General features: G+C 29.8%; 2 protein-coding genes across 3 annotated transcripts in view; one reads left to right on the top strand and one right to left on the bottom strand.

Moving 5' to 3' along the window:
• The window catches only part of Pgant7 (N-acetylgalactosaminyltransferase 7), a 47,220-nt gene extending 35,738 nt beyond the window's left edge, over positions 1-11,482 (bottom strand). For both annotated transcript variants that reach the window (XM_075368226.1, XM_075368227.1), the window contains exons 1-2: positions 11,016-11,482; positions 3,424-3,629 (exon numbers count right to left, since the gene is read on the bottom strand). In XM_075368226.1, the coding sequence (XP_075224341.1) occupies positions 3,424-3,629; positions 11,016-11,159 (350 nt within the window). In that variant the 5' untranslated portion in view covers positions 11,160-11,482. The remainder of the gene's footprint in view (positions 1-3,423; positions 3,630-11,015) is intronic.
• Positions 11,483-11,944: 462 nt separating this feature from the next.
• Patsas (palmitoyltransferase Patsas) overlaps positions 11,945-25,381 on the top strand; it is a 29,312-nt gene continuing 15,875 nt past the window's right edge. The window contains exons 1-3 of the mRNA XM_075369458.1: positions 11,945-12,233; positions 19,427-19,541; positions 23,488-23,613. Of these exons, the coding sequence (XP_075225573.1) occupies positions 12,109-12,233; positions 19,427-19,541; positions 23,488-23,613 (366 nt within the window). The 5' untranslated portion in view covers positions 11,945-12,108. The remainder of the gene's footprint in view (positions 12,234-19,426; positions 19,542-23,487; positions 23,614-25,381) is intronic.

Here is a 25,381-nt window from a genome sequence, read left to right as displayed (position 1 = left end):
ACATAAATTTTATTAAAATTAAAACAAAATAAAATGTTAACAATTCAAATTTAACAATGAATTCAACAATATCCTGAATTTAACAATGTTAAATTCAGGATAACTTGAAGTAATGTTTACGTTTCCATTTTTTTACAGTTTGAAAAAAAATCCATCAAGGATTTATCAAATTATGAGATTGTACAATATATAAATTAAGTAATACTTTTTTTTAATAGGTGATGTCACTGAACATTAAAATATATTTGTGTACTTTTTTCTACTATTATTCTAAATACTTTTTTGCTGGAAACTAAATGAGGTGCTCAAAATTTATATTAAAATACACCGTATTTTAATATATATATATTTATTTATTTTTTTTTGTGTCAGACCTGCAACTACATATTTTTATCTACTTTTTGTATATTTTTATATGTTTATTCTGATAATATTTATAAAATAATAATATATTTTAAAATAGCAATTTTAATGAATAATCTTTCATAACTATGGTTTTTGATGAGTTTTACTGGAGTAATAAGAAATTTCAATAGAAAAGTACTGAATTTCTACAAAATCATATGTCATATCAGTATACAGCTTTTTTTTGGTCAAATTAACATGTTAATGACCATGTGCATCATGTGGATGCATACTGAATTTTTGCAGAGACCATATATTTGGGACAGTGCATGTTTCAAACATAAATGAAATAACATATATATATATATATGTTATTTCTGATAACCAAATCTATCCCAGAAATTATTGAAGTGCACATAAAAAGAGGCCCTACTTTGAAACAGTCAACAATAATTAAATACAATACGGTTAAAGGGTTTATTGTTACTTCTGACCGAAAAGCTTCCTATAATTCTCCAATACGCCAAGGGATCAAATGGTGTTGAAAAAACATAATTGAACTATTAACAAATAATGTAGTTAATGCCGTGGTTGCGTTCCAAGAAGTGACTGGAAGAAATGTGAGTATAACAGAATTTCATGAAAGTGTTGTATCTGCCCTAATGGATTTGGAAGTCAACCTAGACATGAAGATCAGCTGCAGCACACTATACAGAAAAAGGAAATTCAAGACAGCTGTTCAACTTGCTATAAAAAAATATTCTGAAAGAAAAGGGCACCAATTGGCAATGTAAATATCAAAAGGTATATTCTTTTTGTTCTGCTTGATCTAAAAATATAGCATATATGTGTGCAAGTTGTTTTTTAAAATTCCATTCTTTTTATAATATATATAATAAAATATGCAATTATTATGTTTTTGGAACACAATTCTTTTCTATTAAATCAATAAAATGTAAAAAAAACATCTCTGGTTGTGACCCAATATGGTGCACATGGTCAGTGGTAAAGTTAACACTTTTTTCTTTTACTCCAACTGCATGTAACAATTTGGTGCACAGGTTTTCTTTATATAAAACTCCTTCCCAGCAACTTTTTGATCTAAAGGAAATATACTATAGAATAGTTCCTTTTACCAAAATACAACAAAAAACTGCCTTGGTCCAGGAGTAAATATTTAAAATTTTAAGATGGTCATTAATGTGTTAAAAGAAAATTTTAAAAAAGTTTAGTACATTTTGTTTTTTATAACGTAAAAAAATATTGAAATAAGTACGATTTTAAGAGAAATTCACCACTGGTAAAAACCAACTAAGGATATTATAATTATTATATATATATATATACATATACAATCACTTTCTATGTAAAAAAAAAATAAATTTAAAAGCATTTACAAAATTAAAAAAATCTGATAGCTAATCTAATCAAGAAATTCCTCCTCGTCTTTCAATAAGGAATTCTTATTATATATCATACATTCAGTGTGCAATCTAACGATAAAACGTTAATATATTAATACATATGTTATAAATTATTTAGTTGTGTGGATTAGTAGTGCACATTTAAAAGTGTCATATGTATGGATCACAAATAGCACTTAGGTGTACAAGCAGCTATGTATAGCTCTCTCATAGTAACAGGATGGAGGGTAAAAGAATTTTTATTTAGATCTCTTATAACTTAACAACAAAGAGTTAATAAATTAAAGCAAACAATCATCACAATGTTAACAAATATAAACAAGTCTAAAGATTTTGGAATTAATAAAAAAAATGCTGTGAATAAAAACAAAAATAGAATTTGCAGAAGAGTAGTTCAATGAAAATAATTTGTTTTAAATTTTGTTCATTTAAACAATTGTCCCTTCTTCTGAGCTTAAGAATTAATGAATTAAAACTTAATAATATGCTCAAAAAAAAAAAAACAACAGTCACTATTTTAAAATGAACAATTTTTTTTAAAACAATACCATTATATTCAATAACAATATATGTACTTGATGAAATGCAATACAAGAATTAAAAAAATACATAAAAAATTTGCTTTTTAAATGATAAAATTTACTTATAGATATTTTCAAATCTTTAATTCAGTTACTTTGGCATTGATGTTAACATTTTCTTACTTTACCTGCAACAAAAGGTTACTGTCATAATATCAGTAAAAGTTAATTTTTATAATAATAATTTTTATATAATTTTTATAGCACAATTTTAAGTAATATCTGCTATTGTTAATCAAAACAGAAATTTTCTGCCAGATGCCAGAAAAATTAAAAACTTGAATGTATATTGGAGACTGGGAAAAAATAACCATAATGGTTTTATTGAAATAGCTGTAACAATTTAACTATTCCAGAGTGAAAACTTTAAGAAACGTCATAGCATTTGAAAACAATGGCAAGATGAAACTGCCTTAAAATAATGTCAGTACTCTATTATGTTATTCCGAGATATCTCCCATTTTAAAATACATGGAAATTACAATAAAAGATAAAATTACTTTAAAAGTCAACATATTTCCATGATGTCTACCTTCAAATCAGGACTGCACCTATCTGAAGCTTAATTTCTAGGAGTGCTTTCTTTTTAGATCAATTTTGTTTCATTGAAATAAAAAATTACGGTACTAGTATGTTAATATAATTTTGTAATTTTTTCACTGCAAAAAGCCAATTAATTGTAATAATGCTTTTTGGAGACTCTTGCTTTTATTATGAATCTAAATAATTTATTCAATCAGTAATTTTAATCTTAGCTTTCATTTTTTGTATGACAGTCTGAAACAATGAATATTCTTAATATTTTTTGAGATTGGATGAGCTGTTCTTCTATTTTTCCAAGCTAAGCTGCTACCAACTTGACAAATGAAACCATAATTTATTTTATTTATAATAAAATTGTGAATTTCATATCAGTAACCCGAGTTTCAAAAACGAGGATTCATACAACAATCTTGGCTAAACACAGACTACAAACAGAATTTAGTATATTTATATTTTCCTCCCAAATACTCTTGAAAATTTCATAAAAGAAGTTGAATATTTGTAATAATTAAGTAAACGTTTATACTTACTCAGGCATTCGAAGATCTGGGATACTACGATCTAATGATATCTCATCAGAACATGCAATATTCATTCCATACTCTGACAATGACTGAGCAGCATCATTTTGCTGGTCAGGACGAAGATTATGAGGTTCGCCTTCTTCTCCAGGGCCTTCTCTAGGAACTACAATTGGTGGTTCAAAATTTCCATATCCATCTATCAACTGAGGAGCCTGAAATAATACATTTTCTTTTCACAGACATGCAAGTTATAATTCAATTAAAAGATTTTAAACATTTAAAAAAAAATTTTAATAGATAAAACTATTTTCATCAAAACACTAAAAAATGAAATTGTACAAAAAGATTTCATTAGGATACACAGGTAAAAAAACAACAATAGGAGGTTGTAAGACACCTATTACATGGTGTCTAAGTCTCAACATGAATATTGTCTGGTCCAGAGAATATATGAATTTCATCTAAGTCAAACAATATGAAAGTAAAACAACAGCAACATCTATTCCAAAAACTTAAACAATGGCTTTCACTTATCACAAATATTCACAGCCAATCAATCACGAAAATATGAACTTGTGTAACAATACAGTACAAATTTAGGAAAAAATGTGATGAATTTTTATCTAACAGTTACATACAAGCATACTGAAGCATCATCAGATGTAAACATATTTGTTAATCTGGCAAGCCCCAAACATATAAAGCATAATGTACAGATTCTTCCTCTGCAAAGAATGCTGATTAGTTTTCTTCATATACCCAATATGTCTAAGTCTCTTGTAGTTGGAGAGCATCACCTTTGATACGAAGTTTGGGAAACCTAGGAATAAATGCAGTGATGAATGTTTAGAAAATATTAAGGACTATCTGGATTGTTCCAAATTACATTGGTGATGTTTTTAATTTATTTTATGATGGTCTGACAATACTCATACACAAGATATACATTTTTTTTCATACTTTGAAATCATTGAAAGTATGAAAAAAGAGGTAAGTATAAGCCCATGGGGGGGGGGGGGACTTCATATCAAAGATGATACCTTTCAACTACAAGAGAGTTAGAAATATTGGCTATATGAAGAAAACTAATCAGCATTCTTTACGGAGGAAGAGTCTATACATTATGCTGTTTATATTTGGGGACTGCCAGATTAATAAACACGTTTACACCTGATGATGCTTCTGTATGCTTATTTTTGCTCTATAAGCTTCTGCATGCTCATATTTTTCTTAAATTTTTACTGTATTGTTACAAAACTTCAAATTTGCGTGATTTATTGGCTGTGATATATGAAAGCCATTCTTGTTCAAGTTTTTGGAATAGATGTTGCTGTTCTTTGAATATCATATTTTAATTTTTATTGTTAACTCAGATGAAATCCAAATATTCTTCGGACCAGATAATAATTATATTAAGACTTAAGACACTTTACCACTCTTAATCATCTAGTAATGTTCTTCCCCTCTTACAGTATTAGTGTAACCCAACATACCTTGCCAATCTCACAGCCATAGGCTTACTGGATCTTTTTTAGGATCCACTATTATGGTTTTTCAAAGTTAGATTCAAGCTTAGATGTAACCTCCTTTTCTACTTATAGGTACATATGAAATCAATGATGTATTTGGACATATCATTACAAAAATTACTTTAACACACATCCCATTATATATGGAATAACACAAATTCAGCATGCTATGAACTTACTGCTTGCCACTACATAGTGAGCATGCCCTTGTTTTGCTATGTATACTTTTTAAAGGGATAGTATCACAATTTTATAGCCTTATAAATTTTTATTTTTATCTAAATTGTACTGTAAGGTTACAATTAATATTATAACTTATAGTTTGAACATTTTTATAAAACATTGGATACTTCATGTATTCTATATGGAATGCTTTTAATTAAACAAAGGAACCACAGGACCTACCTAATGGAAGTTTAGAAGAACAAGTTCAACTGAAAAGTTAAATTATGAAATATATATATACATCCTAATCCAAAAAAAATATATATTTATTATCATTAAATATGCACTGATATAGCTTGTCACTTTTTTTTAGTAAATAAAACTAAAAAACCTCTCACAATAGGATATCACTCACTAGAATGTATACAGAATTTTTTTTAGAACGTATATAGAATTGCTACAATTTCGTTTTGAATGGACAACTGCCACAATGAGCATAGTCAATGATCAATGAAAAAGGGTAAAATAGCAATATGAAGTTAGGAATTTTCTTCATACAATCTCTCTTAGAATGACAAGTACTGATTACCGCATACTCAATATAGATGAAGTAATGAATATGTCTTCTTCCAGAACTCAAGGTAATTGAAAAGTGATTTTGGGTTATGGAAGAAAATATTATCCAGCTGGTTTAGGACTATCAATCATTTAATACAACTTTCAAAAACTTATTCTTACCAGGACTGCAGCTTTACAGCTGATATTTTTTTTTACAGTTAACACTTAGGTAGATTTTTTCACACTTTCCATCATTTAATAAACTTCACTGAGCAAACTTAAAAAAGATTTTTTCCGACATTCCATAATTGTAACTTACTACTTTGTGAGATAGTTACATCTGAATGATTACTGCAAAGAAGTAAGTAATTGCCTTTAACTATTTTTGGCCAGCCAATGAAGGAAATGTGACACACTACACACATGTGGTTCTGTGAGAAGAGTTATCAGACCAAGGCTTGGAATTCCATGGGAAAATGTGAGGGTGGTCAAATCATTCTCATGCTTCGAGCTGGGTCCAATTCGGCAGATAAAGAGGATAGAAATACTCTGGGGAAGACCAGTTAAAAATCAGTTCTGTGAAGAGAGTCTGTGAGATGTGAGTAACTAATTCCAGTATATGAAAACAAAAAATTGTTTGATGAGTCAGTATTAAAGATTATAAATGAAAGAGATAAAGTACTAAATTTCATTCATAAATTGTTAGGGTAGTTTTTAAGTAAGTATTTACAGTGAAGGAATTTTAAACTTGTCTTATCTACTGTTGTTAATACAAGACTTGTGGTTAAAAGTAATTAGCGGTCATCCTAATGTCTTTTGTCAATGGGACTGAATTCTACTTTTCCATTTTATTTATCTACCTGCGAATAAATCCTAATGAATACTTTAAATTCTGTTTATACGTAATCTCTGTTTTTTTTTTATTATTATTACTATTATTGACATTTAATATTATTGTTTACTGTTGCAATCATTGTCATTATTGTAAATGTTATTGCGAATGTTTTTTTTATTGCCTGTTATTATTATTATTATTATTATTCTGATTATTATTGTGGTTGTGATTACTATACTTTTTTTTATTTATTTGCTTTATGACTGTCATTTACTATTATTATTAATGTTATCATTATTGATTTGTCTTCTTTTTCTTATGTTTTTAAACAAACAAATTGTAACTATATAAACATTTTCAATTGTCAATCTCTCAATATCCTGATCCAAGCCATGAACACATGAAAATATCTATAAAGTAATGCAAAAACTGTTTTTCCAATTTTTCAGTCGCTCTTCGTTAACTGAGCTTCCCTTTCTCTACAGACTTGGAGTTTTATGACTAATTCATCACAGCCTTGGACCACAACACAGTGACCAGCATGGAACCATCAACTTCTACAGTTTCAAGTAAAATGTATTGCTGCAATCCATTTAAAAAGTCAAATCATAATTCCCATAAGAAAAACCTGAGAAGTGTAAGCAAGAACTTGGTGCAAACATTTACTTTTCTTAAACAAGACTACAAAATTTGTGATACTTGCTGCAAACAGTTAGAAGCATCTGCTAAAAATAATGCTGAAGAATCTACTTCAGATGAAGAATTTCAACAATTAGATCCTTTGTGTTCCCCTGAAAATGATGAAGCTGTAAGTGCTCTGAAGAAAAGTTTAATTGTTTTAAATGAATCACCTACTCAGAAAAAATGACTATGTGAGAGAAAAAACCCTCAAGAAAAGCTTAAGAAAGCAGCAGCAGTAGTGTTCAAAAGCAAAATTTTGAACATGGATTCAGACTCTGAACAAAATACTATTCCTCTCTCCTCAGACCGTGAAATTGTCAACCAATTGAAGGAACAATTTAATACTACAGATGATAAGAACATCAGGATGCAAATATTGACAACACTCTCTAAAAGCTGGACTTCAAAAGACATTCAAGATGAATTTGGAGTATTAGACTAGATTGCAAGGAAAGCTAAAAGCCTGGTTAAAGAAAAAGGTATCAAGTCATGTCCTGATCCTAAACTTTTTGAAGCAGCAGAAAAAGTAATTAATCTGTATGAGAGTGAGAAAATAAGTCGAATGATGCCCGGAAAAAAGATTTTATTTCTCTTAAGATAAATGGAAGACGAGGCCATGTTCAGAAAAAAATAATTCTGTGTAATCTCCGTGAAGCTTTTGCATTGTTTAAACAGAGGTATCCATTGCAGAAACTAGGGTTTTCAAAGTTCTGTAAACTCAGGCCTAAGTACTGTGTTCTTGCAGGTGCAAGTTTATGTATGTATAATGCACCAAAACTTATGGTTACACATTGTAGAATGAAAGAACTGATAAAAGGCGATAGACAAATTAAGTCTTAACAAAGATATTATGACTTATGTAGTGTGTGCTAATCCAACTGAAGCTTGCTACTTTGGAAATTGCAAAAATTGTCCTGGGTTTGAAGAAGTCAATGGAATTGACTTCTTCAAACTTCTGGATTGAGAAAGCTTTCCAGCTCAACTGCATTGAAAACATCACCTACAAACAGTGGATAGAAGTTGATAAAAGAACACACCTTGAGACGTTAGTCAAACCTACTGAAGAATTCATCAGCATACTTTTTGAAAAACTTCCGAAACTTCTTCAACACTCTCTTCTTGTTAGTCAACAGTCTAGTTACCGCATCCATCTGAAGCAATTTCAGAAAGAAAGTGAATATCTTGTAATCTGTGACTTCACTGAAAACTATTCATTCACTCTCCAGGATGCAGCCCAAGGTTTCCACTGGAACAATGCATAGGCAACAGTTCACCCTTCACAATCTATTTCTACAATAGCAGTGCACCTTTTTCAGAGATATTTAATTGGTTTAATGCAGTCTCATTTCAGCACAAAACCAAACCTGATTTATTACTACAGTGATGGTGCTGCCTCTCATAACAAAAACACTCAATTTTCTCAACCTTTGTTACCTGGAATCAGACTTTGGAATCAAAGCAGAGTGGCACTTTTTTGCCACATCGCAATGCAAAAGTGCATGTGATGGTGTGGAAGGGGCTGTTAAAAGACTTGTAGCTACAGCAAGTTTTCAAATAACCTACAACGACCAGATCATGATTCCACGACAATTGTATGACTGGGCAAATGGACACATTGAGTCGATACATTTCCATTACAGTATAATTGAACAGCATTAAGGAGAAGAAGAGGCTTTGAAGAGTAGGCTAATAACAGCAAGAACTATACCAGGTACTCAGAAACTCCAATCTTTTGTTCCACTGAACAAGAATCGGGAACAAGTGAGGGTGTTTTCATTTTCTAACAACTCAACAGTCGCAAGCATAACAAATATTGAGGATGATCTTGAATTTACAGAAATGGTTGGGTTCTTGATCTGTAGATATGATGGACACTGGTTGTTAAGATATGTACTAAACTCAAATAGTGAAGATGAAGTTCTTACATTCACATGGACCTTCACCTTCCTTCAACTACCCAGACTTTAATGATGTTCTTAATGTACATAGGAGTGATATTATTTCAAAAGTAGATCCCAGGGTAAATCCAACAGCAAGAGTTTATAACCCCTCAAAGCAAGAGGTGGACAATGCTAACCAAAAATAGTAAAAAGAAGTGTACACTGTGTAATTCTTCTGTAAATATGTTTGGAAGCTATACGAATTGCAGTTAAGTGATGAGTACGTACGTACAAGTTCACTATTTTATTTCACCATGATCACACTGCAATCCCATTATAAAATGTTCACCACATTACAACACACTAGGAAGCAAAAAATATATTTTTTCAAATTTAAAAAAATACACTTTTGGATATATTGAAGGTCAAGTAAATGTTTTGGCTACCTTTAAGTATTTATGTTACAAAATCTTGCCAAGTTATAGATCACATGAAAGCCCATTCCAAGAGCTTTAATTTTTTGTAATTACCTGAACCTTGCTTTTTGCAATTTTTTCACTTTTTTATGGGGGTCCTACACAAAAGACTGAGTGACTGAAAAATCTGAAAAAAAAGTTTTTTGCACCACATGATCAATCCTATGAATTTTGTTGAAATTGATGATGGTCAAGTTGTGAGGCTTGTTGATTTGACATAGAATGACCCTCACTTCTTATTAAAGGCCTATGTAACTCCAAAATGGTCCATAAGAAATTCGGCACTTTCAAATGAATTATCCACAATTAATTAACTGCAGATGGATGTTTACATTTAAACCATCAAAGGCCATCAGCATTTTAATAAAATTGTGGATAAAAAATACAAAGAAATCAAATGTCATTATATGGGTTCTGAATTATGAGTCATGCAGTTTATGATGGCAGTGTGACACTATTATGAAAACATCCATTAAATTTTAACCTCCACAGGTGAACATGATTAATAGAAATAAGTACTACTTTAGTTAGCTTAATGAACTACCTAAATAGACTGAAAATAAAAATAACTCACTTTATTTATTCAGCAAATGAGTTTAATTAAATGATTACATAGAGTAAATTACATAATCTTAAATAATATGTTTTGATTTTCTTAGTTTTTAGTTGTCATGTTCATATGGTAAAGCACTTATCTCATGTTATATTTTGAATCTTATCATGTTGTATTTTATAACTGCATCAGAATTTAAAAAAAAAAAAATAGAAAAGTGGCAACCAATTAATGAGAAAATATCCAATCTTACTAGATGAAATTATTTATTAAAAATTAGTTATCTAAAATAAAAAAAAAACATGATATCAACAATGTGGGTAAATAAAAAGGCAGATACTAGTGAACAAATATAAACCAATATTTTACAGAAAAAAATTATATAAGTTTTAGAAACAGTTCATTTTGTAAAATTGATCAAATTTTCAGATTTTAGAGATGTGATAAACTAGCAGGAATGATTGTGTGCCTAAGTATATAAGTAATAAATATGAAAAAATGGATTATCTCTACTTGAAGTTTTCTTTACACAGAATTAAAATCTAATGTCAAAATACAAAATATGAGAGAAAACACAAGATGAAGTAGATCAGCAACATATAAGATTCAAGAATTTTTCAAGTAGATATAATTTTGTCTCCAGTCTGATGAAATACTACTACATTTATCTACTATTTAATTGTTATCCAAAAAATAATCTACTTTTCCGTCCTGCAACACTTCGAAACATATAAGTTTAATTATCCATTTCATAGATAGTGATCTTTATATTTACTTTAAGCTTTTAACAAGTACTTATTTTCTATTAACTCTGAGCTTTTAAAGTGCTTCCTCATTTAATCATTTTATGGAAAATTAAAAAGTTAAAAATTTAAATTTGCAACATAAATAAAAGTTATATAAAAATGATAAAATACTTACTTTTCTGAACGATTTTAACGATGACGGGGAAAATATATTACTTCTATTTGATTGAGTTAATAACAAATAAAATGTACAAATCAAAGTCACAGAAAAAGCAACTAGTTTAAGTAGCCTATTTTTCTTAACCTGAAATATCCTCATTCTAGCTATTAAGTTCTACATAAAGGGTAAAACTAACAAATTATCATAAATATGATTAAATAATAATTATCATAAAAAAAACTAAAGAAAATAGGGGTTAGTGCAACAATGATGACATTAATCTTGTTTGATTATTAGATAGAACGTATTTCCGACTTAAAAAGATAAAGAATCAAACCTCAATACTGAAATAATATTTATAAATTTACGTTCTGAATATTTAATAAATACTACATTTAAAAAAATTACAATTTAACACATTATCACAACCACACTGGCATTACGAACACGTCAAACAGTTTGCTCAACCCAAAACAAAAGCCAGGTTAGCCACATGATTCGGCTAGTACACAAAACTCTTTAATACTCATAACAATATTTATGTGACAAAACATCCTAATCAGCAGAAAACGCACACCGGTAGTCAGAGGAATCTACTAACTTCTTATTATTTGTGACTAATAACTTTTTCATTCACTGTATATTTTTCTTTAAATAATTCTTTTTTATTTTTTCATTGAACTTATTTGTTTCCTATAATCACAAAAGAAATAAGTATAATCAACATAAAATATACATTTAAATTAAATTTCAGTTTTAATGGAATACATTTTAATGTGTTTATGATAAAAGTTAATTCCGATTTTAATCACTGGATTTCGTTGTAAAGAATTCAAGGTTTCATGAATATACTTTGAAGTGCGCTGGCGCACACGTTACAATAGTTTAAATCTCGTAAATATTGATTACTCAAGATCTCGCTTGTCCTCCGTTACACCGTAAAATTTCTTATCAATTAATGAAACAATCCTAGATTGTTTTTTAATTGAATTAGTAACGAAATTATTTTTACTATAACTGCAACACGTTGTCTAAAGTTTTTCCGAGTCCGGGCGCTGCCCAAAGCGTCTGGGGTTTAGAAACTGGTACAGGTCAATCCTGTAATATAATGGTTTCAGCTACAGCTGTTGTCAGTGACCAGAAAGACAGTAATATACTGTCTTGTTCTGAAAGTACTGATTTTAATAATGTTGAACATAATTGTAAATCAATATTTGATTTGGTGAGGAATGGGTGAGTAAGTTTTATTGATTTAATAATTAAAGATATTGAATTACTCAAATAAAAATAAAAAATAAATAATGCAGTTTTATTAAGTGTTAATGTGAAAATTGGTAAATTATTTATTAGATTGTTAATTATATACACAGTTAAGTTGTAGCAAGGTAGTTTCATCTGTGGTGGTAAAAAATATTTCACTTGGCAGACAAAACCAAGAAAAAAAATAATATTAATAACTTTAAGAAGGGCAATATAGAAGTGTAAACATTTTAACTCATTTTTACAATTTTTTTCTAAATTATGTGTTTGATTGTAATAGAATTTAAAAAAATAAACCAATAAATTAATCTTTTTTTGTTACATGTGAGGTTTTGCTTGTATCCTCAATATTATGTCAACATAACTATATAATAGTGTGATATTAGTATTCATTAAGTTACTATAATCTGAATACAAATAACTATTTTAAATTTATTTAAAATATAGCAGAATCATATAATAAACATTAAAAAAAGATATTTTAAAAAATTAAAAAACTTATTTAAAAAAAGAAAATCTAAGCATTGTTTTAGATAGTGCAACCTACATTAATTAAACATTATTAAAATTAATAATTGTATTTATTATAACTTTTCTTATGTGTTTCAATAGAATTTCAGCTAAGATTGAATATGATATATATTGATATATGATATTGATTGTATATGATATATATTGTATATGAATAGATCCTTTTTTGCTTAGTTGAGCCCTTGTACTTAAATGACTGATAGCTGGTGAACTTAGTATAATCTTATAATATTTTGAGGTGACTTAAGGTTGATCTTCTTTAGGGAAGAATATTCCTCTTATCTTTGAAATTAGCTTTGTAATATACTTCACTATCTGAAAAGTATTTTAGTTCACATGTCATGAACAAATACTTGATTTTCTTCCTGGACAGATTGATGTAAATTTAGATTTTTTTACATCATTCTTGAATAACATATTATCAACTATATTTTCAGTGAACAGGTATTTACTTCTTGTTATACGCATACATGCAATGCAGTCAGATGATCCATTAAAAAAAAATCTTGAAAAAATGTTCTGAAGTAATATGGACATTAGCTGCTATCATCATTGTGGATTATTTCTATTAAAACAATTATTCAGTTGTAATAGAATGATTTATAGAGAGATCATTTAAGGTACTTACCAAGGTTTTGTTCTTATTTTGATAGATATACCTGTTTGATAGCAAAACAATTCTTTTTAAAAAGAAATTTCTAAACATTTTTTCATGGGGTGCCATTATTTGCTTCTCTTTACACCATTATCTAAAAAATTGTTAACATATAGAACTGATACTGGTAGAAAAACAGGTTCAATATATAACCTCTGATAATTTTCTGCAGTAGTCACTTGGAACTTCTGGGGTACTATTGAGTCTCTCTATCATTATGTTTTCAGATAAACTGGTCTTATTCTTTATATGAGGAGTAGTTGGTATATCTTTGATGTCATTTTTTATTTTTATTTTTTTCACTGTTCTTGTATCTTTAGACATATTAAACCATTGTTTAAATGAATTTTCCCTTAACTCTAATGTATTGAGAAGACATTTTCAAGAAACCCCCTTTTTCACAGTTACATTTATCCAGAAAAGTATTATGGCCCTTTTTCTTACAGGTAATTTTGTATCCTCCGACTTGCTTCATCGTCAACATAAGTTCTAGTTTCCCATTTTCTTCACCTCCTAATTCTACATGTGTCAACAAGCCCTTTAACATATGCTTTTTTTTCTTCCCATGTTTGTAGCAACGAAAATAAGTTAGAATCTTTTTTATCTTTATCAAGAATCTGACTACATAAAAATATAGTTTCAGTTTTTTATTGCATCAGCATTGTAATTGCACCTTAGTTTAACTTTTCTTGCATCTTTAGAAATATTATGATGAAATTCCACTGTTTTATAGCTAGTGTATGCTGTACTCAACAACACATTTTTACTTTCTCATATATAGCTCTATTACTGTTGTAGCAACTTAGCTATAAAGGAAAAGTATAGCTATCAGCCAAATTGGTTGAGAGGGTTTTTACAAATGTCGACATTTCAAGGCTCCCTTAGTCCAAAAATTCAGAAAAAAGTCACAGAAAATAGATGTTAATGATACACAAAAATTATAGGTGTTGATGGGATTAAATTTTGGAAAAAATTAAACAAGGGAAGGGGTAGTTTTTGTCATTTTTAATTTTCAATTTTTTGTATAATGGTAATTTTTGAGTTTAGTGCGATGAAAGTACTTAAGTAATTTAAAATTCAAAAGTTTAAATCAATCAGATTTAAGATTGGAGGATATTTAGCATTACTTCTGATCAGTTTTTGTGTCATATCTTATTTAGCCTTGTTGAATAGTCAAATTGGTTCAACTTATTGAAGTAAATAATTACTCCAATAAATAAAGCTTTAAGCCCCAAAAAGCAAGGGGCTGAATGAGACCTACACCTAAAATATACATTTTTTATAGTTTAATTTTTAAGATTATCTATATAATGTATCTGATATTAATGTTGATGACATGAGAACTTTATAAAAAAAAAAGCAGGACCCATGGTATCCAACTTAAGAATTAAAAAAAGTTTTTGGATGTTTTCCTGGCAGTTTACTGGTTTTTAAAGTTGTAGTTATTATTATAAAAGTTACATGAGATATAACAGGCAAGGAGGCCAAATAGAATCCAAATTTTTTCTAGAAATTTTGATTTTTATTCTCAATTATACTTTTATACTGCATAATTTGTAAGTTAAAAATGTTATCGATCAAGGGACTCAAACTGGACCCACATTCTTTTCTTGAACATTTTGATCTTTTTAGCAGTTGTACTCTAAATATTGGATAATTAAGTAAATAATATTTATAATTGTGTATTTGAAATAAACATCTGTAATAGGCAAAGCCAGAGAAGTTATTGAAGCCTTTGCCATGTTTTTTTTAATTATAAACCAAACCAAATTTATTTTAATGTATTTTTTTTTAATTTACATCCAATCCTTAGTCCCTTTATAGCCATCTTCATTGATTGTACAACAGTTTTTCACTCTGATGTAAGTACGTTTTAGAATATAGTTGAAAATATATTTATATGAATATATGGTATTTTATTTCAATTATGTCAGTATACCATCAATTTATATATGTATTTTTTTTTCTGGTGAGTCAAAGAAATACCATTTACATACCCTCCACAAGTGGGGAAGTGTTGGACTCACACGGGTTCAGCAAGATGTTGTTAAGTGCCTATATGTGTCTGCACCACACTGACTAAAACTCCTATCTCATCGATCCTCCCCTTCCTGGGACCGCTCATGGAGAGCATTACGTCTAGTAAAGGGCAGTGTCATGCTGTCAGGCACTGAAATGCGGAGTGCCCACTAACTCATTGTGCAGAGGTGACCCTCATGTGCTCGAGGGGTGCTGTAAGTGCTCAGCCGCAGGCCTATCTGCCCTGGCACCCTCTGAAATCTCATTTCCTGGTGGGACTCTTCAAAATTGTGTAGCTTATCTATCACCTTGTTGACATAGTTCTCAACCGCTTTCCGTTCTTTAACTAGTTTTAGCATTACGCTTTTTGTGTCCTCTGGATGGAACATATCTTCCAAGCCAAACATATTTAACATCTCCCTGCATTCTTCATCAAAGCGTGGGCAGGAGAAATGCATGTGGGCAGGAGTTTCTTCCTCATTGGAGTCAGGGCAGTGATCTGTGTGGTCCAGGCTGTATTTATACAGAAACGCCCTGAAACTAGCATGACCCGCTAGGAACTGTGTTAATCTGTATCTCAACTAGCCATGGATCTGGGAGTCATTATCTGGGATGATATTTGCTTTTTGTTTCTTAATGGCAGAGGTCTCTGTTCCCATAGCCTCTTCTTCTGCAAAATAACTAAATCTATCGGTATTACACCCGCCAGGACTTCAGCTGCCTCCCTAGAGACTATTCTATATGCTGCTGTGATTGGCAGACAACATCGTCTATGAACTGACCAGTCTTCCACGATATTTTGCAAATCTCATTACATCAACCCAGGGCTCCGCCACGTACAGCATTGTAGCATACGTCACTCTTGCTAATAATCTCCTCTGATGTATAGTTGGTCCACCAGTATTAGGCAGGAGGCCAGCTATTAACCTTGCAGTGCTCTCAAGGTCATTGTATGTTGACTGCCCATGGATCCATTTCTACTTCCGAAATTTGTTTCTTCCAAGACCTCTTCTTAGCTTCTCGGATGCATCTAACAAGATCCTTTTTGCATTCATGATATCTATCTGAAGGATGCCTCTTAAGGGCAGGGAAGTACGCCCTCGTCATGAATCTCCTAGTTCTGTGGCAGGCCTTCCTTTTTTCTGCGATTTCAGAGGTTCACCAGTTTACAGGAGGGGGGAGGGCCCTTTCTGGAATACCTTCGCAGTAGACTGGCATATGCCAGTCTAGTCATAGTTTGTATGTAGCAGTCTGTTCAGTTAGTAAACAAAATGCAACCCCCCCCTCCATAGCCCAATGATATGTATGACACGTAAATAAGGTGCAGTCTTGTACAAACTCAGGCCAACCAATCCTGAGACATGTGATTGACTGAACCCCAACTACCGAAGTACAGCTTTATCCACAGTCTAATATCCAAATCTGTCTAGTTCTGTTCAAATCTGTCTAGTAGTATAAAAGCAACACATTTTTACTAGGATTTGAACCTCAGAAACTTTGACTTCAAAAATTACCTGTTAAACAACTAATTTACAGCGACGAGTTAATCACCTGACCAGCCCGGTGGGCTGATTTACAGTGATTATCTGTTAGTTGATCAATTAATATTTACTGTTATTATCTTCTTTTTTTTATTTATTTATTTTTACTTATATTCATATGGATACTTTTCCCTTAGTGTACTGATGATGTTGAACATTTAACAATCGAAAACATTTAGATTTTATGTAATGTCTTTTTAAAATGGTTTTATAGCATAATTATGTTTTTCAATTTACATTATTAATTGTGAATAGTTAGCATTATTTAGTCAATAACTAAACAACTGTTATTTAATTTTTAATTTCTATTGGTATTACTTTTAAAAGTATGCCTACTAATTCTCTACTCCTCAACTAATAACAGAAGTTGATTTAAAAACCTGATTAGAGGAAAAAGAAAAGAAAAGCTTCATCAGCAAAAAGATTTTAACTGAAGTTAAATAAAAATCATTAATAAACAGAGAAAGGAATTAACACATATAATAAAAATTACTTCTATAAAAAGTAGTTAACTTCAAGAAATGAATAATAAACATGATTGAAGTAATAATGTTAGGATAGGAATAATGCAATGGGGTGGTCGGGCCTACCACCGCACCTCACCTAAAGTAGGGGTAACCCTATTTTAGCAAAAATTACATATGAGGTTTTGCTTGCAAATAACAAAATGTTAAGCTACTTGACTATTGAATTAAGAACAATTAATTTGAACTAAAATTAGACTTAAAGTGGCTTTGATTAAATTTGTACATTAATGTAGTTGCTAATTTTTATATAAATAGTACAATATTATTTATACAGTGGGTATATACGGTAAATAATAATATACAATAATATATATATAATAAATGTCATTATAATGACTGTTTTATATGATTTAAAATTTAATTAAATAACTAATAGTTAATTTTTTATCATCATGGTCATACTCATTTACAAATACAGTATATAAAACCAAACTGTAGGTTTTTTTGTTTTTATATAATATACATTAATTATTTTTATACAAAAAATTTGTCTTGCCTCTGTATTCTGAAAATTTTATTCAATCTGTCTATAAGTCAACTAAAATATATTCATGTAATTCTTCAGCTCTAAAAATATAAAACTTGAGACCTGAATCAAGATAATCTAAAATAATTTTAAAGATATTTATTTATATACTTCTGATACTTTCAAATTAGCTGCTTTAATTAGAATTTTATCAGATAATTCAAGAGTTAACTTAGAAGGAGTAGAAATTAGTATATAAAGAAGGAAGTAACTATTTTTAAGATCAGAATAATGTATTAATTTTTATTTATCTACTTTTAACTCAATTTACCTTACCAGCCAAATGACTGTTGACAAAAAATATGTTTGTGTACTTTTTATCTGATTGTTCCATAAATAGTTAAATATATATTTCAATTTAAGTAAATAGAGAAAACAACAATTTTTTAAGGGTATACAACCTCAGTAATGGTTGTATACTATATTTATTGTTTATATTTTATAACTAAAACCTACATGCACGTGTTTCTGAATGAATCATAAATGATTTCATTGATGATGGCTATTTTAGTGAATAACACAAAGAACAACTGGTCTGTTGATTACACATCTGTAACAATATATTAAAACAGACAGTTGAAGTTGATTTAATGTAAATGGGTGGGAACAGCCTGAAAGTTGCACTGCAGAAAAACGTGGTTTTTTTATGCAGTGAAGACTTATGATGAAAAATAAGATTAAATTTTTTTGTTAAAAATGAATAAAAATAAAAAAATGAGTAAAAAATCTTTTCTGAACATTTTCCCTAACTCACCTGAAAGTAATCTCTTGGATTTCTACAATATCTTCTTCAGACATTGTTAAGTTCTTACCTCTAAAGATTATGAATATGTGGGAGTCCATTGAAGAACTAGCTAAATATTGACATACTGAGATATTATAACCTACCAAAATAAAAGCTTTTGTGAAATGAGGTTTTACAAATACTAACTGTAGTGAACCATAGGATTGTTTTGTAGATCTCTAGGAAATGGTTATTTTTCACACTATTTATAGCATTAATTTGATTCTTCAATTTAAAAGGATTAATAACCCAAACTATTTGTTGGTATTATTCTATCTAGGTTTGGTTTGTGTCATATACAGTATTATTTTTTCTGAAATTAACTTTCAGGAAAAGGGGAAAACACTGTTATAGCTTTGATAAATAGGAAGGTGATAGGCCAAAATTTCCTGTTGATAATGTATCAAAATTAACTTATCAAAAAAAATTATGGCTTTCACCATAATAAGTCCACAATGGGTAGTAGTGAAATGATAAAACCAACACTATTTGGCATTTAACTTTATATAATAAACAGGGATTTTAAAATTGAAAACATTTAAATTTTTTAATAAGTTAATATTCTTTATAACTTTTATTTTAGTGCGGTATCAGATATTGAATGTTTAGTGGAGAAGCTTGGACCTGAATCGCTTAGTGCAAGAGATGAATGGGGTTATACACCAGCTCATTGGGCAGCTTTGGATGGAAACGTTGAGGTAAGTTTTGTTAAGTATTCTTTTTATATTATTATTTTGTTAAGTGATTTTATACTGATATATTTTTAAGCAGTGGATCCAAATTTAAACATTTTTCTAGTCAGCCAAAAAATTGTTAAGCTACACATTATTACTGAACCTTTGAACAAAATTCTCTGTGATACAGCCATGTTATCAGTTTAAACAAAATAGTTTTGCAGGTTGATTAGATTTTTAAATAACTATTTTATGTATTTTTTTTAATGATTGTTTTCTCCAACCAATTTTTCCAGCTACTGCTGGGTTGGGTATGTATGTATAGAGTTTTTTTTTCGTTTCTTTTAAACTTCCGGGATCAACATTAGGTATTACTTCAGAGATGAGATGAATTGACAATCTTTGTAGGGTGTGAAAATGCCATGCCTGACCAGGATTTAAACCTGGAACCTCTGGATGAAAGGCCGAGGTGCTACCACTCATACTATAGAGGCCGACATGTGTGTATAGATTAGCAACTGCAATCACTGCTACCGGCTTGCCAGGCCTGACATAGTTGCAGATGTAATGCAATGTAAGTGTAAACATACCGGTAAACATGTAGTCTTGAACAGACTCAGGTCAACCATTCCAGAGTGTGGTTAATTGAAACACAACCACCAAAGAGAACACTAGTATCCATAGCCTAGCAATCAAATCCTTATAAAAGCAACTGCCTTTACAAGGACTCCAACCTTAGAACTCTTGACTTTGAAAATCAGCTGATTTTTACTACTAGACCAATTTGGCGGGTTTAGATAATAGTACTTTTCATTAATTCCAAAATAATCTTCAAGTAATCTGATCATGCCATGTGTATGCATGCACACATGCGCATACACACACATATAGTATGATGCGATGGGCGCTGTGTGCCAGGTTGTGGAGAGAACCGCGAGGAGGAGGCATTGATCTGTAGATTCTGTAATCAATATTGAAGTGCAGTCCATTATCCTCCAGAATTTTTGAATTCTCTTAATCCTGCATGTTTTCCAGCTCATAGTCTCGATTTTAAAATGGGAGTTCTGATTATTTTACTATGAAACCTTAGCTCTACAAAGTTACATAATGGCACAAGGTTGTAAATCAAAACTATGCAAAATCACATCATTGAGGCTACTTCTCTGACAGGTCCAGCTTCAGGGCTCTTATACCCTGCATCCCAATGATCCCAACAGATTTACCATTTCAATTCAAGAGGCTGCAATTTCCTATAAAACGTTTGTTTGCTATAACAATCAACAAAGTGCAAGGCCATTCAAACATATTGGTATTGATTTACCATCAAACTGTTTTTCTCATGGACAATTATATGTTAGACTTTCCAGAAGTGGTAATTTGAAAAGTCAATACATTGTGCTACCAGAAAATTAAAACGACGCAAAAAATATCTATACCCAGAAGTTCTATCAATTTATTACTGTTAGAAAATGGGTTGGCTACATTATAATCTCAGGCAAAGCTGAGATGGGGGATGCTCTATATGTGTATATAAAATAATATTATGAGTGATCAACGCTTAGCAAAAACTAGATAAATTGATGAAAATTTGTATATACTTTCTCCTTGCGGTGTAAGTGCATACCAAGAAATTTGAAATTTTGAGTTTAATGTGTTAAAATGGAGTAACAATGAATTTTTTTTTTTGGATTTCTCAGTAACAGAGATAGATATCAACTTAACTTTTGGTGTGTGTAATCTTAATATGAATATCTAAAAATTGATTTCTAAATTTTTTGAAATTCAGAGACTGAAAGTGTTAAAATAAATTTTTGATTTTTTTAAAATCCTGTTACTTTTTTTAATCTCTTGGTAACAAATGAAGAAATCAACCTGATTTTTGGTCGGTGTAATCTTCAGATCAATAAACCAATTTCTAGATTTTTTAAATTTGACCTTGAAAGGGGATGAAAAAGGGTAAAAAAGTTTTGAACAATGATTGCAAATTTTCCCAAACCCAACTATAGTAAACTAGATATTCAGTAAATTTGGGCTTGCAAATACTCTTCAGGTAAATATTTAAAAACCATTTTAGAATTTTTTTAAATTCTGATTTTTTAAGGGGTGCGAAGGTATATGGCGCTGCTGTGGTTCAACCAACACAGCCACTGCCACCATAACTGTATGTGTGACTGGCTGGACCTACCTCCGTCTTCTTGACTAAAGAACATAGAATAAAAGAATTGACCGCTATGGGAAACACAAGTAACCATATAGCGCAGGCGAAGCTGTGATGGGGAGTTAGTTTTATATATTGGTTAAAATATTTGTTAGTATGGAATTGTTAACAAGATTTGCTTTCTTTCTCAACTGAAAATAAAATGAAGTTCTATTGGGACCTGGAACTATGTATTTCAAAGTATATTAATCCGATCAACCCAAGTACAGAATTAATAAAATAAAATAAAATAGGATAATACCTACCTTATTCCATAATCCAAGCAAGAGCACTTTCGCAAGTACATTGCATCATCAGTTGCTCTAAATAATTTTTCAAATCGTTTGTTCCAAATTACATATTAAAATTAAAAACCCTTTACTGTACATGCAATTTAAGTTAAAAGATCCTTTTCCAATTAAATCAAAGCAGAAATACAACTAAATTTAAAAAAAATGTTATTTATTGAATTTAATTTTTTTAAATTCAATATTTCAAAGTATACAGTTAATAAAACTTCACCTACCTAATATATGCTTGGAATATGTCTCTGACATTAATTTTGAATAAACTGAAAATTTTAAATAAGCTTATAATGAGTACACTGGAATTACAAAAATACTTCAGGCAAAATAAGGGGAAGATTTATAAATTCCGTAGGCTTTTCTGATTCCCTGATTCAGTTGTACAGATGTTTTATCAGTGAACATAAACCAACTAGAGGTAACTTTTTATTATAGGTTTACCCTGAGCTAGTGCCAACTGTCAGGTTTGCTATCAGTTCCCAGACATTCACATCGTCCGTAAATGTGAGTAGCTTGTGTAGTGAAAATACTTCTACATCTTTTAAGCCTTACTTCTAGGAGTGATAAAATTCCTGAACTATTTAGAAGTGTTCTGTCTCTCATTATAAATAAATAACTAGAATGACTAGGGTAGTTTTGGAAGTGCACAATAGCCTTGTGACTGAACTGCCTTGAGATACATTTCTACTGCTCAACTTTTCATTTATTTACCTGTTTAACAGATCCCTTAATATTGTTGTTTAATTGGAAATAGTGAATTGATTTTATTACAAATTTAAAGAACAGATTTTAAAGAACTTAATAAAAAGAGGAATAACAGTGGTGAAAATTAAGACTAATTTTTGAGCAACCGTTTCTCAAACATTTAAAAAAAAGAAATTTAACCATGTGAGAGAGGTGCTTTTATCACCTTTTGATTTTAAAAGTTTGGTGAGCTAGTAATTGTAATATAAAATTAAAATGAGATTCAATTCAGCCTGTATATTTCTTAGGCTGGTACAGTATTTAACAAGACCATGAAAAGTGCAGGATGTGTTGCCCACAGCATTTTTGGGGTAAATAGATACCATAAAACATAGTGGTAATTTATTTATGGGAAATTTATTCCACAATAAACTGCTGATATTAATTAGCTAAATAATTAAGTTTATATAAACTGAACATATGAACTTTAGTTGCATAAAACCAAGTAATTAAAAAATATTTAGGGTTACTGGAATTCAGTTAGCAGCACTGTCTCTTGAACAGTTTGCCAGACAATGGATAAGACCAACTAACTATAAAGGTAATTATCAAACTAATCATGAACTAATTGTAAGTACTACATTTATATAACTTGCAGAATGAAGGTAAATAAACAATAATAATTTTTAATTAATGTAATTAAATATGAATAAATATTGAAGTAATGTGAAATCAGTGCACTGGTACTTGAAATGTTATGTCTGTTCTAAATTTGTCTAAATAGGTTATGAGATATTTGGTGGAACGAGCTGCTCCAGTTGATTTACCATGTCTTGGAACACAAGGACCTCGACCAATTCACTGGGCCTGTCGAAAAGGACATACAGCTGTTGTTCAAGTATTACTGCAGGTTAGTTTAAATAATTTTTATTCACAAACAATAATTTAATATAACTAATTTCAATATTACTGATTGTTTCTTTATTTTAAATTTTACTTTTGTCTAATGAAATAAGATGCGCTGCAAAGAAGAATATAAACTCTTATAAACTAAAGCAGCCCTTCTGTGGGTTGATTGATTCTTTTTCTACCTTTTCTTTTTGTTATTCTTTATTCTTTCTTCTCTGGATACTTTCCATAAGTGTGCCAACCACCCGTCCTGGCTACATTTTTAGTATTTTGGTACCACTTTCTACTAACCAGCAGTACAGCAGTTTTTTTTTTGGGCTCAATAGAATAGTAACAAGTCTGTAGGACTCCAGTAACTGTATTTCTTATCTGGAAATTGTAAAAATGCTAAGTAGTAGCTTTTGTGGATATTGGATAAAGCTAGGTCTCCTCCTCCTCCAAAAAATTAACCTGCATAAGATATTAATCATAATCATGTACATGTTATTATATATTTATTTGAAATGATCTAGTTACTGAAGATAAAAACAAGACTTTTTTTTAACATTCATTTACAATTAAAGTTCAGAAAACTATTTTTATAAATGTTTGTGTGTAGTTTGTATTAAATAAACTGAGTTTATGTTCATAACTTCCAAATTTATCATGGTAATTTAAATATAACATTTGAAATATACATTCATCGACTAAAGGTGAAGATTTGGTTTGGTTTCTTAGTTAAAGAGGATGAGAATATTAAAATCTATTTTTCTTCTTCTTTTTATATCATAACTCTTTATCTGTTTTGTAGTGTTGTCATATTTTTTATTTTTTCATTTATATCCATACCACTCCTCCATTCTCACAGCTTCTTGTCTAATTTATTTAAATACTCCCATTTCTCAAAATTCTTTTTCTCTTCTTCATTCTCAGTTCCAGCCTTCTTGTATGGACAACACCATAGGAACTTTCTTCATTTGTTTAAAATATCAAGACCATGTACTTTTAATAACTTATATTCATTCTTTACCTGTATCACCTCCTCATGCTGTGTATAATTTCCTCCAATATTGACATATTTAATGACTGTAATATGTTTTTCCAGTCAATCTTCTTGGGTATTCATTTTTGTAGAGTGATTTGGATATCAATTTTTCTACTATATTTTCTGATCCAGTTTCTACTAATTTATGATAATAATTAAATATAATCAACTTCTACTATTTATTCTGTCATAGTTTTCATCCTTCCTTTTTTTTGACTTATTACCTTTCCTCTGTCTATTTGTGTAATCATTCTGTAATCCTCAACTTCAAGTCATCTGAACTATTACTTTTTTTTAATAAAACAATTTCATTACTTATATTAGCCATAAAAAATGACAGGTTTTTTTATTTCAATATCTTACATGATTTTGTTTCATTCATCTATCATTTCATTTTGTAATATCAACAACCTGTGTTACAAAAAGATATAAGGATTAAACTTATTCCGTGTGACCTTTTTACTGGTCTTGGTCCATATTTAACAGTTTACTTTTCTGATATAGTAGTTTCAAAATTTTCAGTTACAGTTCATCTATTTTTAAACATGTAAAAATTTAAATAAATAATAATTTAAAAAAATATTTTAAGTATAGAATAAATATTCCATTTTTTAGTAAATTCAGTAATAATGGGATAATTCAACACCTTACAAAACTCTGTGAATGGGTGAGTTTGGTCTTTAGTCTTGGTAAGAAAAAAAAACAATTTTTTTTCAGCATATGTTTAGGTTGTTTAATGCTTTAA

The sequence above is a fragment of the Lycorma delicatula genome, chromosome 6, assembly GCF_047948215.1.
Source record: "Lycorma delicatula isolate Av1 chromosome 6, ASM4794821v1, whole genome shotgun sequence".
Lineage (NCBI taxonomy): Eukaryota > Metazoa > Arthropoda > Insecta > Hemiptera > Fulgoridae > Lycorma > Lycorma delicatula.
Note: the sequence above shows the minus strand (reverse complement) of the source record. Positions and strands in the feature narration are given on the sequence as shown.